This window comes from Epithele typhae (genome assembly GCF_022376455.1).
Source record: "Epithele typhae strain CBS 203.58 chromosome Unknown BXZ73scaffold_6, whole genome shotgun sequence".
NCBI lineage: Eukaryota > Fungi > Basidiomycota > Agaricomycetes > Polyporales > Epitheliaceae > Epithele > Epithele typhae.
Window position 1 is genome coordinate 311,000 of NW_025954197.1, and position 13,660 is coordinate 324,659.

Consider the following 13,660-nt stretch of genomic DNA (forward strand, 5'->3'; position numbering starts at 1 on the left):
CAAGAAACGGCGGCGAAGCACCGCTCGGGGACGAGGGACGGCACTTCGGGGGGTGCGTAGGCACATCGAGAACGCGTGGAGGTCGACCTGCGGTCACTATGCCGCACCGAGCGATGGAGACATATCACGATGGCGTAGCACTCGCCAAATAAGCCGCAATGCAGCAGGTGCGTTCGTTCGAGTTCTTGCACACGCCAACGCTGATTTGCGCCACCATCGCACAGGTCCACCGCGATCGCACGGTCCGATTTCACCCTATGATCACTCTCTCGCCGAGCGGTTCGTTTGCCAAACGATCCATTGACAGGTCCCATACATGAGTGATGGACCATGCGACAGCAGTCTCGTCGTTGAGTGCGTACACGTTATGTAACCGGAGCTGGTAAACTCCGCTCTCTCATTCGTGGGTCCGTTCGTTGTACTAGCTAGGCGTTAGACTGATGTCTGGCTGTTCTCAGTATACGGGGCGATCAAAGTTCGGGTCACCTACAGCCCAGGACCGAACTATACCGACAACGTCTGTGATGTGGACTTCTCGTCCTCAGTACCCTTCCGCGAGTGAGTGAGTCGTGAAATCTAGCCGAGCCCAGACTAATGCCTTTCTGAGAAGGCTGATTAAAGCGTTGGATCGATCGCACGCCTGCCTGCGGATGGTCGGAGACTGATCAGTGCTCACGGGATAGCGTGCGGGCTACGACTCGTTTCGGTGCCCATCGTCCCCAAATAACTAGCGATTCCTCTCGCGTTCACCCCCCACACCCCCTCGACGAGCGTGAGGAACTGCTGGTGGGTCCTCCCCCCGTATGTCTACCCAGTACCTACTATGCTGACACCCTGGTAGATACTTGGCCTCTTCAACGCCCGTCGCCGGTATGGACAGTGCAGCCGCCTTCAGATTGTATGTGCCTATTGATGATACCACGAGCTGGTGTGCTCACGTACGCGATCCAGTCTTCAGAGCGAATGGGCGGTGGTCGGAGCCATCAGTAGGTGGTCACCTGGAGTATGAATCTGAATTGCCTGACGCCTTCTCTCGTTTCCAGCCGTCACCACCTACGACTACTTGCTCATATTCGACCGCGAGGTTCGGTATGTCTGGAGGAAGAAGTTCACAAGTGCAGGCGCGATCTATATCGCCATACGTTACTCCTGTTTAGCCTCCAACATCCTCACCCTCCTCAATTTCTTTTACTGGCCGGGGAAATCAACACCAGTGAGAGCCTTCCCGAGTACTGACACATAGTAGACGACTCTGACCCCCTTGTCCTGGCAGAAGTACGCACTCGGCTGCGCCCGTTCGCGCCTCTACTCTTTTGCAGCGCACACACTAATCTGCGATACTGCCCCGCAGGTGTAACGGGATCACAGTGGCTTTTTCTGTTTTGGGGGGCATCATGCTCATGGCCGCCGCGGGTGGGTTCGGGAGTCGAAAACCGAGATCTTCCAATGACTAATAACAGTACACCGTAGTGTTCTCGTCGTTGCGATCGTACGCGTTGTGCCAACACAAACGCGTGGCCTTCCTCGTTTTAGTGCTCGGGTCTTCAAACGCCTTTCCCTCGATTGTGAGCACTCCCATCCACTTACCTGTGTCCAACTCAACCTGAACCGCGCTCAGTATGCAGCGATCAAGAACAAGGCCACCTACGACCCAGGACCCTTTGGGGTTAACGTCATTTGCACCGTGGATTTCTCGCAATTTCTATCCTTCCGCAAGTGAGTGAGCGAGGTGTATCATGGATCAAACTCGAACTAATCAGCTCCTTTCACAGTGGTCCGTTATCGCTTTCTCCCTCAGTACCCGTCTCTTGACTTGATACCGAACAGCGATCATCGTCGGGCGTTCCTGCGGCGTTCTCTGCGACCTTATTGTCCTCATCTTGACATGGAAACATGCAGGACCGCGTAGAGGACAGCAGTCGTTTAGCATTTCAACGGCTTTCTTTGATAATGGTAACTACGTTGTTTTGCGTCATTGAGTCTGGAAATTGACGTATCCGCCGCATTGCAGGTGTTGCATACTTCGCGTGAGCTACACGTCCCTTCCGCGTTTGATTTCATCATTCATATATCATGTTTTCAGTGCACTCCTTTTTTGCAATATCACGAACCTTGTTTTCGTCAACAACATCGAGGTAACGCTGTACCTCATGCGCTCGGTACCGCCATAAAATCCAGGGCTGATGTTGCCTTTCCAGCTCTTGTTTGATCTCATCGGCGGGATGAGCGCGTGCGTTTTCCCGCCATTCCTCTTCGCCACCTCTGCTGATGACTTTCTGGTGCAGCACGACGGTGCTCTTGACCACCCGCTTCATCCTCAACCTATTCGAAGCGAGCGATCCCGCTACATACGCCACGACTGTGAACAGTTTATCGCCGTCGCGCGCAGTCGCGTTCCGCACCGCCGGCGGCGTCAGCACGACCAGTCCTTCTCAGGCGGTTTTCGCCGCGGATGTCACCTGGCGCGGTGCAGAGGAGAGCGAAAGCGTCTGCAGCAACAAGGACGGCTACGGCTACGAGCTGCAGGTGAACCCGGGCCGGAGGGAGTAACATCCGGACCGACTTGAGAAATCGGATGCGCGCTGCAGCGGCTGCGCTCCGAGTTTGGCACGTTTTCGTCGCTGATATACCGGACACTGGCACGCCCGGGGATGATACTTGGGCATATATCCCCGTTCGACACGCTCCCGCCACCTTCATACCCACCCCGTGTTTTTGTTCAGATCCAGCGCGCGCATGTTGTATATGTACAATAGCTATAGGACTTATCAAATCGGATTTTTGTTGTATTTTGTTGTATTTGGAACTGAGGGATCGCCCAGTTGAGAAGGCGATGAGCGTAACGTTGTAATAGAGAGCCTGGCGCTGAAGCGCTGAAGCGTGGCGCACACCGTCGCGACAGGTCGCGACACCACCATGTCACATGACCGCGACGCGAGTGACTGTCCTGCTGGTAGACCGCCAACCGCGTGCAAGCTCTTCCTCTTGGCTAAACACCCTCCTAATGTTCTGCCTCTGTGAGACAGGCTCGTGGTGAGCGCGACGCTCAGCGCAGCTCGTTTGGGCTTGCTTTGTGCAGACGCCGAGATTGCATGAACATTGGCTAGGAACAGCTAGGAACACGCAGCACCCACCACCTCCCTCCCACTCCTCCTCCCCCCTCCTCTCCACTCCCCCCTGCCCGCACACCGTCATCCAGATGCATATTCGCCATGGCCACTACCCACAGCCTCTTTTGACACGATGAGACATCCCTGCTGCAAACCATCGATTTTGAGGTCCAATCCAAATCGACAGTTCTCCTTACCCTCACGATTCGTGTTCACAGTCCTGGGACTGGAAAATCTCGGCCTTGGATGGGCAGCTCCCGAGCCCTCTCATCAACGCGACCGGCGTTGGATCACTGTATGACGGTCAGCTCTCAGTCCCTTTCCCAATGATCAGCGTTCAGGGGGTGCCCACATACGTCGAGGATAGCATGGGGACTCCATTCGCTCCTTTCTTCGGCCTTCAGGAGCGTCGCTCTACCCCGGCGATGTGATCTCTCCCCCGAGCGCTGCGCCGGATGGTGTGGGGGCCCATGGTGCGGTTCCGTGCGTACATAGCGCCCTCCACCCCCGAGGCACAAGTTTCGTGCCAACCTCTGTCGGAGACTGTGGAACATTGTTTGTGTTTATGTATTGCTTTCATCTCTCGTCTTCGACTCTTTCGAGAGCGCTGAGAGTTCTCCAGGTCTGGCCCCACCTCCGTCCCTTGGGGATTCACAGCGCAATGACAAGCACTTCCAGTGCGACGGTTACCTAGAATGTATGATTTCAACTCGAATTTAGTGGCGTTGGCTCATTCTCACAGGGTTCTAGACGAAGTTCAAACGTTCAACTCTCAAGAGCGCACCGACATTGGGCCCTTCCCCTGCCCAGACTCCGTGTGCCTCTTCGCAAAGAACCATGATCTCACCCGACACGTCGCCTCACACTAAGGAGAAAAACGCGAGGCCGTGAAGTAGGAGCGGGTCGAGCGGGAAGTCAACAACAGCCGCCAGTGACACCAAGCGGCGTGTCCCAGTGCGTACATATCCCTCGTCTCTCTCTCTCGCGCGATTTCCGGCCTACTCCCTCCCTGAACCTGCCGCCGCCGACCGCACTCCCGTCTCCGCAGGCACGCAAGCGTCGCGTGCATCAGAATTGCACCACTCTCAAGGCCCGGCGCCCCACGCGAGCCTCTATGAAAAGAGCGCTGCCGGCTCGTCTTAGGCGTCGGATTTCGATTGGGGGTGGTACAGATCTCATGGACGAGAAACGAACGTGTGGGTCTGCGCGGGGGACGGAACACCTAGCTCGGCGCTGGGTGGGTTCGTCTCGCGGTGGATGTACGCGTTCACGCGTGGGATACTCTCTTGTTTTCGGTTTCTCGGTTTTCTACCTCTGTGTCCTCGTCTCGGAATGGCCCCCAGCAGACTGTGCGGGTTTCCATTGGTTGGAACTCCTATCATCGAGGTTTCCATCTTTTTGCTTTTCCGCCCACATGTAGCATGGCAGCATGATATTCAAGGCTGGATCCCGAGAACACCAAACTGCATCGTTGGCGCGGTATGATTCGCACCAGTCCCGGCTGCCCGGTATCCGCCGTGATCGCGACCTCTGCAGATGCGCGACGCAACCTCAAAGGGTGTCAACGCGGGAAGAGACGTCACGCCAAGTAGTGAGCTCACCAGCTCTCCCGTCGAGATTGATGATGAGCACAGGATAAGACGTGAGTCGCCGATACACCGGACGTTTGGTGCAGACGCACGAGCACACCCAACCGCCCGCAGCTCGCGATCACTGTCATCGCTCGCATATTCGACCTTCGCGTCCGCTTTGTCCATTCGTCCTCGCACGCCTCGACCATCCTGTCCGCAGTCATCCCATGAGCCGCACACTAACCCCGCGCGGTGAGATTACGAGTACATATGCTGTGTGGATGGGTCGGGGCGCTGACAGGCCGCGGCCGAAGATTGTAGCGCAGGGTTCATCCGCGAGAAAGAGTACGGGCTTGCAGTCTCATATTGCACCTCAACAGAGGAGTGTACTATGCTGGGGCACGTAGTCGACCTCGCGTTGGACCAAGGCATGTCGTGCTTCCACATCTTCCGATCTCTAGCTGACTCTCGGCCGTTCCACCCCTCACTGCCCCAGGTCATACTTGGGTTCCCGACCTCGAAAAACGAACACGCCCCAATCTCCTCCCGCATCTCCGCCCGCACGGGTCCCGACAAGTTCGCGGACCTCGTCGTTCACATTGCACCCTTGCTCCAAACTCTCCGTTCCGACGGCGCAGGCCTCAGCGCGCCACCACTCGCGGTCGCCCCCCGGCTCCTCTCCGCTTCACCGCCTTCCACTGGGGGCGCTGCGAGGGGGACGTTCCGGGTGCCACACGCCGTCGCCGCACTCTTTCGCGACAGCGTCGTCCCCGCAACGTGTGGCCGCGCAAGGGTGTCCACGCGATCCTCGAAGATGGCGCTCCGCAGGCTCCGCGTCCTCGACGTCTCTCCTCCTGATCGTGTCTTTCACCCACTCACGTATATTTTGTTCCCCTTTCGACTCTTTTCTGATGATCGTTTCGCCCATATCATCTCATCTCGGATTGGCGCTCCCCGCATCCCGGCCTTGTTTGCCCATCGTCTTTGCCAGCGCCGTGACATACCTCCCTCATCTATCCCGCATCGTCTCCAGGTGTGTCCCGCCCCCTTTTGCACTCGCCCTCCCCAGCACCTCACTCCTTTCCTCACTCCTGCTCCCCCTCTCCCTCTCGCATCTCACGTCTACGCGAACTCGTCGGTACACCTTCGGCTGTGTCGACTCTTCCCCAGTCTGCCGGCAAGGGAATAGGCCCTCGTGCACGAAGGGTACATATATCTATTCATGCACTTACATACATGACCGCTGCAGCATACGAAGCCACCTGTATAGTCGCTATATGTCACGTAGCAACTGCACTAGCATAGTATAGAGGGTTTGATCGATCGTACTCCTGCCCACGGAGTAACGGACAGTTAGGGACTAACGAGCCCTCAAGGCCTCACAGGGGTAGCACCCTCGTGGCGATCGCACCCCTTTAAGCGCTCATCGTCCCCAGATATACTGGCGGGGGGCAAGACCGATTTCTCATGCGTTTATTCCCCCGAAACTGGTGAGTCCTGCCCCCACATTCTCATGTTGTACCTGTGCTCACGCCCTGGTAGATACTTGGTCTCTTCAACGTCTGTCGTCGCTATGGACAATAAAACCGCCTTCAGAATGTACGTAGCTATTGAGGGTACCGCAAGCTGGCGTGCTCACATACGCGAATCAGTCTTCAGAGTAGATGGGCGGTGGTCGCGGTCATCGGTAGGTGGTACACCTGGAGTATGAATCTGGATCGTCTGACGCCTTCTCTCTTTCCCAGTCGTCACCTCCTATGACTACTTACTCACACTTGACCGCGAGGTTCAGTACGTCTGGAGGAAGACTACGAGTGCAAGCGCGATCTATATCGCCATACGTTACTCCTGTTTGGCCTCCAACATCCTCACCCTCCTCACTTTCTTCCCATTCCCGGGCAAATCAACACCAGTGAGAGCCTTCCCAAGCCACCACACATGCTGGCCGCCTCTGATCCCCTTGACCCGGCAGAAGTACGCGCCTATTTGCGCCTCAGCGCACACACTGATCAGCTACGGCCTCGCAGGTGTAACAGGATCACACTGGCTTTTGCTATATTAGGCGCCGTCATGCTCTTGTCCGCCGCGGGTGGGTTCTTGAGTCGGAAGCTGAGATGTTCCGATGACTAATCACGGTATGTCGTAGCGTTCTCGTCGTTGCGAGCGTATGCGTTATGCCAACGCAAACCCGTGGCCTTCCTCGTTTTAGCACTAGGGTCTGCGAACGCCGTTCCCTCGATTGTGGGCACTCCCATCTGCTTACCTGTGTCCGAATCAACCCTGACTTTTGGTCAGTATACAGCGATCAAAAACAAGTCAACCTACGACCCAGGACCTAGCGGCGCCAACGTCATGTGCAACGTGGATTTCTCACTATTTCTGTCCTTCCGCACGTAAGCAAGCTAGGTGTATCGTGAATAAAGCTCATGTTAATCACCTTCCTTCACAGCGGTCCGTTATCACTTTCTCTCTCGGTAGACGTCTCTTGACTTGATAGCAAACAGCGATCATCGTCGGGCGTTCCTGCGGGGTTGTCTGCGACCTTCTGGTTCTTATTTTGACATGGATGCAAACAGGACCGCGTGGAAGAAGCGCACACCAGGAGTTCCGCATTGCGACGGCTCTTTTTCAAAACGGTAAATCCGTTGTATTGGGTCATTAAGTCTGTATGTTGACACATCCATTACATTGCAGGTGTTGCATACTTCGCGTGAGCCATACGATACGCCTCTTCCGCATTTGTTCTCATCGTTCGTAAATCATGCCTCCAGTATTCTCCTCGTTTGCAACGTCATCAACCTTGTTTTCATCAATACTGTCGAGGTAACGCTTGACCTTATGCGCCTGATAGTTCAAAGCTGATCTGGCCTTTCTAGGTCTTACTCGATCTCATTGGTGCAATGAGCGCGCACGTTTTCCTGACATTCCTCTTCGTCTCCTCCGCTGATGACTTCCCGGTACAGCGCGACGGTGCTCTTGACCACCCGCTTCATCCTCAACTTATTCGAAGCGAGCGATCCCACCATAGGCGTCTCGACCATGCACAGCGTGCTCGCATTCCGATCCATTGACGGTCTCAGCACCGCTAGTCATTCTCAAGGATTTTTCGCCGCCGATATCACCTGGCGGAGTGCAGAAGACAGCGAAAGCGTCTGTAGCACCAGGCACGGCGACGGCTACGAGCTCCAGGCGAACCCGGGCCGGGGGGAGTAACGCGCGCCCTTTCATATCGCATCATGAACTTGTAACATGTACCCGTGAGTTATATCTACCTCGAAGCTACCTATGTGTCTTGAGACGTTTCTGTGATGTTTGTTGTTTTTTTCTCCCGGAAAATGACTGATCATCAGACGAAACGGTAGCCATGTTCAAGAGGCGATGCGCGTTTGCTCTGTGTTCAAGAGACCAGCGCGCTGTGGGTACTAATGGCGTCCATATCCGTGCGCTGTCGTTCTCCTGACACAAGAATCCCCCAAAAGCTCTGCATTCGCAGCAGAACAGAAGCCCAGCCACTGTCCCCGGCCGCTGGTGGCCGTCGCGCGGGTGACGTCAGACTTCGCTCGGCTCTCCTCCTATAAGTACCAGCTCTTGTCGCGCCCCTCGAACTTCCCTCCTTCGCCCCCTCCTTCGCACTGCTGTTATCATGGACGCCTCCAAGTACAAGGACGTTGCCGTCCGACGCGGGTACACGTACCACTACTACTACTCCCGCGCCACCGCGGGCAAGCCGACGCTCCTCTTCGTCCACGGCTTCCCGTCCACCTCCTTCGACTGGTCGCGCCAGGTCGCCCACTTCGCCCCGCTCGGCTACGGCGTCCTCGTCCCGGACTGCCTCGGCTTCGGGGGAACATCCAAGCCGACGGACTTGACCGAGTTCCGCCACAAGCTCATCGCGGACGACCTCGTCGACCTCGTCGACGCAGAGGGCCTCGACGACGTCGTCGCGATCGGACACGACTGGTGCGTCCGTCTGAGTTCCTTCTGAATCTTGGAGCGGGTGACGGGGCGCTGATGTCGTCGCGCTTGCCCACCCAGGGGATCCGCGCTCGTGTCGGCGCTGGCGCAGCACTACCAGGACCGCTTCCGGGCGTTCGCGTGGCTCGCGGCCGGGTACTTCGAGCCAAAGACGCAGGCGGTCGACCCCGACGTGATGTTCCACTTCTATGGCTACTGGGAGCTCATGAACGCACCGCACGGGCCCAAGCTCATCGAAGATAAGGTGCGCCGCCCGTCCGAACTTTATGACCGAAGCGCGCCAACGCTGACTGACACGGTGTCCCGGCGGCGCAGATGGACAGTTTCCTCCAGCTGAACTATTCGGTGGATCCCGGGCTCTGGAAAGACCATCTCTTGCCCCGCGGTGCGTTTGCCAAGTGGCTCGAGGCGGACCGTCGGCCGGGACGTCCGGAGTGGTTGTCTGAGGAGGCAAGTCGAAATCAGCAGCATGCGATGAACGAGAGACTGAAAGACCAACCGTTAGGATTACAACCACGCTCGAAACGATCTCTTGGAGGGCGGTATAACGTCCCCCGTGAACTACTACAAAATCATGATCAACAAAGGCAACTTGGCCGATCACCAGGGTGCGTGCATGCGATGTCTGTTCTTCGCGTGTCCGGTTGACAATTCTTCGTTTGTCCAGCCCTCCCTGAGGCGAATTGGCATGTCAAGAAGCCGGGCCTCTTCATCGCGACGAAGCGCGACTCCGTGTGTATCCCGGACCTTGGCAAGGCGAGTCTCGCCAAGTACGCGCCCCACGCTGAGGTCATCGAGCTCGACGCCGGGCACTGGGTGCAGCTGGAGGCGACCAAAGAGGTGAACGAGGGGCTGGAGAAGTGGTTGCTCAACCTGCCGTCTGCCTCGGCACAGAAGCTGTGATTCACGGACGTGGCCCGTGTGATTACGTAAGATGCTGTACTTCTTCCGTGTACTATAGTCGACACTTGTTACTTTACACGTAGGTCGACAACAATATGTCCCCCTCCCGCCGACCCCTTCGCGCGCCTTCACACTCACGGCCCCGCCTTCGCCGACAGCCGCTTCCCCGTCGACGTCGACACCCGGCACCCCACTCGCTGACGTTCCGCTCGTCCGCCGTCCGGCCGGGCTTCGTCCTCCGCCGTCGCCCTCGTCGTCGTCGCAATCGTGAGGCCAGCGCTGAACGGATACCGAGCGCGGACCGTGGAAGGCTCTCGTCGACGCCGTGGCCTCGGTCCGGTATGCGTGCCCGGCGGCGGCGGCGGCGGCGTCGAGCTCGAGGATGAGCAACGCACCGACGATGGCGCACAACTCGAGCTGCCCATTGAGGCCAACCCCCGTCTGCGGGAACGCGCGACGCGCGAAGGTGTGCGGGCTGTGGGCGACGTCCATCCGGGCGCTGACGATTACTGGCAATGTTAATGAGTACTGAGTACTGAGTGGTAAGAAGCAAAAGGACTCGATGATTGCAGACTTTGCAGACCTTTGCAGACTGGATGCGTCCGGCATCACCGGGCCGGAAAAACCGGTCCGACCCGCTTTGCCCTGCCTACACACGGCGATTCCTGGAAGACTTGAGAGATGGAAGCACCAAGCCTCACCATGAAGACTTGAAGATTTGAAGCTTATGCGTCCGAATCGCATTATGACACGTACTGGATGGGAACTACACACACGTTACAGCGGATACTTCAGAGACAAATTCGTGATAACCTCCATCGCATCCGAACGGTAGTCGTCCCTGATAACACTCGTCTCCGGGCCGTCGCGAAATACGAGCATGCGCCGCTTCCAGGACGTGTAAAGCGGCCACGCCTCTCCCTTTCCGGGGGCGTTGGGGTCAAGGTCGTTGATGAAGTGGATGACGTGGTCGACGAAGCCATCGCGGATCGCGGCGTCTGCTATGCGACCGGTGTCCGTCTCCCGAACTGAAGGGTGAAACGGAAATACGGTACTTAGATCAGACCCATGGAAGGCGCCAAGGAGGGGAAGTGATTTGTAACGTTTGCTCACTAGCCAGGCAGGGCGATGAGAGAGTGGACCGAAAACAAATACAGAGACTCACAAAACGCCCATGTAGGTTGAAGGTCAGACCTGTACTTCAGGAAGAAGCGGCGAGGGGCTTGAAAGACCAAATCCCCTTGGAGGTCGGCGATACGTGCGAACTGAGGGGAGACGAAGAGCGAGATCCAGCCTGGCACTTCGCCTTGAGGGTAGAGTTCGAGTAGCTCGTCAATCTCAGTTTGGGTGGCGGCAGGCATGTAGTTCGTGGTGATGTATTCGCGCGTCTGGTTCTCGGTGGTGATGTTGCTCGAGGACAGTGCGAACACGGTGCCCTCGTCATAGCAGCTCTGTTTGTTGTGAGGAGACAAACATAATTGGCGAAATCAAACAACGTACGCCTGAAATCATCGGGATGTTGGCGATGCTGCCGCTCATCACCAGCTTCTGCGGTGTGTCCACCAAGAACACGCCGTCTACCCGAGGAACCCAAGCCAAATTGAGAGACTGTTCAAACGTCGGAATGAGCCTCCGCGTTTGAGATCACCGCATATATGCGCACCTGATAGGAGAAAAAGGATGGAGATCTGTCGACGGCCTGTCTGAGGGTACCGAAGTCGACGTTGCGCAGACATTCTAGGGTATCCACTCGTCCATGGCACCCTACATCGTGGACGAGAGCGTCGTAGTATCGCTGGCCGTGTTCAATGGGTCCTACAGGGATCGGAGCTCCGCTTTGCATGATCGCACCTCGGAAGAGGCCCTCGCTGTCCCCGTGATTAGTGGCCATCTGTAGCGCCACGGAAATCGCTCCAGAACTTTCGCCCCATCTGTGTGACACAAAATATGGGTATAAGTTCGCTAGCGATAAGATTGAGATAGAAACCCACATTGTGACCTTGTGCGGATCGCCGCCAAAGGCAGATATGTACTTCTATACCCACCGAAGGGCGAGACGTTCTAGTGGTGAATCTGCTCAACATATGCACATCAGGGAAGAGAACATCACGAACGATCCCGTAAGCCGATGTTTCCAACACCGGCAGTCTTGACTTCTTTTCCTGCGAGAAAGCCGTACGCTGTGCAGATGCTTGGGCTTAGATGTCTCCTACGATATCTGTGAGATGGCTCATACCTGAGACGCTATAGCCACAATGAGCCTGATGTTCAGGTGGATGCATTACGACGAACGTACCGGTAGTTTATGCTGACAAAAAGGATTGGTCTTTCAATCTCAATGGATCGCTGCACGATAAAGGTGCCATCGTATCTGAAGGGTTCATCTTCTTTAAACAGTACAATTAGAGCCGGAACACATGGCTTACGTGGACGAGGACCCAATTTCGAAGCCACCTAAACGAAGTATAGGGTGGATGAGTATGCGAACGCGATGATGCGTAGCGTATACTAACCTCCGTGTATCCACTACATGTCGAAATTAATCGGGACTCAAACGCTATTTCAAGTGCGAACACTCACGACGACGACAGGGAATGCTTCGCCTGAGTTCTTTTCTGGCTTGACCACATTGACAAACAAACCTATGGATCGTGAGGGTAGGTGAGCACTGACGGGGAGTACGGCACAACCAACCTACAGTCTTCAGCCTCTGCACCACTTGGGGGCGCATATATGAGGCGGGCGATGCGGGCAACGATGTCGTACCACATTTGAAGCAAGAATATCGATGGTGGTTTTATAGCCTGTTGTGGGCACGCCGGGCCGAAGGCTGTCGCGTCGCGGACCGCGCCGGCCGCGTAAGGCTCTACAAGGACAGGGGCTCCGAATCGCCTACGAAAAGAGTATGTTGGCAGTGAGTGCAAGGCGCAGACAGATTGAGAATGGCGGACGTACGGGGCGCCTCCATAAGGGATACCTAGGTACTTCGTTATACTAGGGCCGGCCGGTCGGCCGAGGAAGAAGGCGTCGTCTAATGCCACGTAGGGCGTTTGTTCAACAGCGTCACGGATTACGCCAAACATGGCCTGCAAGCAAAGAGGTAGGAGTAGTAACCGAATGGAAGGCATGGCGTGCAGTACAGAGCCGGAAGGAAGGGGGAGAAAAGTATACAAGCAAGGCCGAAACGAAGCCAGCTTTGTAGCTTCTTTAAGCGAAGAGAAGGTATTGTTCGACGTCCGCCTCAGACGATCGGAGACACGTGCCATGACATCGGTTTGGACACGTGCTCCTTGTGCGCTGACGCAAGTTCATAAAAGGTTGTTGAGATTTGAAGCAGCGTTATGAAGCAACCAGCACTGTATCCCTGTTATTTTACATGTACATACAGGCGATTTTAGCGTAGCATTGGCAATAATGGAGGGCTCAGACGTACGCGCGCGGCGAAATACTACACTGCAGAAGCAAGCCCTTGGAAGCTCCGGCCGAGAAATGTGATCGACAAGCGGCCCGATGGAGGCTACCAACGGAGAGCGCTTTCAGGGTCAGAAAGCATGGCAAGAGGCACAGCGAAGGCCAGCGCTCACCTATACTAGCCCTAGCTCTGCGTCGCGCGTCTACGCAGAGATATTGAGAATGAACTGGGGAACCGAGGAGGAGTCTTACCTGGTTTACTGGCGACGCCAGGTCACAGTGGATTCCATGGGCCACTCCTCCACGGTCGCCCTGTGGTGCACGGACATCCCGAACACCGCCAGTGACGGCCGAGGATCGTCCTCGCTTTCCCGGGCTTCGGCGGGCGTGTCGGAATGGAATCCGCGACGCGCAAAAGTACGGCTAGAGATCGAGCTGCGAGTCCAGAACGCCGCAGCCTCGTGCAGGTCGAGGATGAAGCGGCAGCTGAGCACAGCGACAGTCCTGTAAGAGACGACCGATGAGAGACAAAGTATATCGAAGGGAAGAGAGCGGCGCACATTTCGATCCAGACAGTCAATGCCAAGAAGATCTGGAGGGGCGTTGCGTCAGCCGGTGAGGGGATCAGGAGAAAGGAAGGGACTAACGCGGGCATGCTGCACAACGGTGGCCCCCACGATGTTCAGGAAG

The 13,660-nt window shown here is 56.4% G+C and overlaps 4 protein-coding genes across 4 annotated transcripts; 3 read left to right on the forward strand and 1 right to left on the reverse strand.

Annotated features, from left to right (window-relative positions):
• Positions 1-158: 158 nt before the first annotated feature.
• BXZ73DRAFT_98049 (uncharacterized protein) lies at positions 159-2,550 on the forward strand (the record flags this gene model as incomplete). Its single annotated transcript, XM_048027568.1, has 11 exons — positions 159-167; positions 225-279; positions 459-558; positions 842-898; positions 952-986; positions 1,044-1,213; positions 1,247-1,275; positions 1,352-1,413; positions 1,471-1,565; positions 1,619-1,716; positions 2,286-2,550. The coding sequence occupies 11 exons, from the start codon at positions 159-161 to the stop codon at positions 2,548-2,550; spliced, it is 975 nt and encodes a 324-aa protein (XP_047881144.1).
• A 2,522-nt stretch (positions 2,551-5,072) lies between these two features.
• BXZ73DRAFT_98050 (uncharacterized protein) lies at positions 5,073-7,894 on the forward strand (the record flags this gene model as incomplete). Its single annotated transcript, XM_048027569.1, has 9 exons — positions 5,073-5,560; positions 6,224-6,280; positions 6,334-6,368; positions 6,427-6,593; positions 6,654-6,708; positions 7,376-7,391; positions 7,453-7,504; positions 7,558-7,651; positions 7,710-7,894. The coding sequence occupies 9 exons, from the start codon at positions 5,073-5,075 to the stop codon at positions 7,892-7,894; spliced, it is 1,149 nt and encodes a 382-aa protein (XP_047881145.1).
• Positions 7,895-8,324: 430 nt separating this feature from the next.
• Positions 8,325-9,559, forward strand: BXZ73DRAFT_88151 (alpha/beta-hydrolase; the record flags this gene model as incomplete). Its single annotated transcript, XM_048024849.1, has 5 exons — positions 8,325-8,641; positions 8,717-8,900; positions 8,972-9,106; positions 9,162-9,264; positions 9,324-9,559. The coding sequence occupies 5 exons, from the start codon at positions 8,325-8,327 to the stop codon at positions 9,557-9,559; spliced, it is 975 nt and encodes a 324-aa protein (XP_047881146.1).
• A 777-nt stretch (positions 9,560-10,336) lies between these two features.
• Positions 10,337-12,642, reverse strand: BXZ73DRAFT_88155 (carotenoid ester lipase precursor; the record flags this gene model as incomplete). Its single annotated transcript, XM_048024850.1, has 11 exons — positions 10,337-10,671; positions 10,725-11,010; positions 11,060-11,167; positions 11,223-11,490; positions 11,605-11,620; positions 11,674-11,750; positions 11,856-11,946; positions 12,073-12,085; positions 12,140-12,201; positions 12,258-12,451; positions 12,515-12,642. The coding sequence occupies 11 exons, from the start codon at positions 12,640-12,642 to the stop codon at positions 10,337-10,339; spliced, it is 1,578 nt and encodes a 525-aa protein (XP_047881147.1).
• Positions 12,643-13,660: the final 1,018 nt, after the last annotated feature.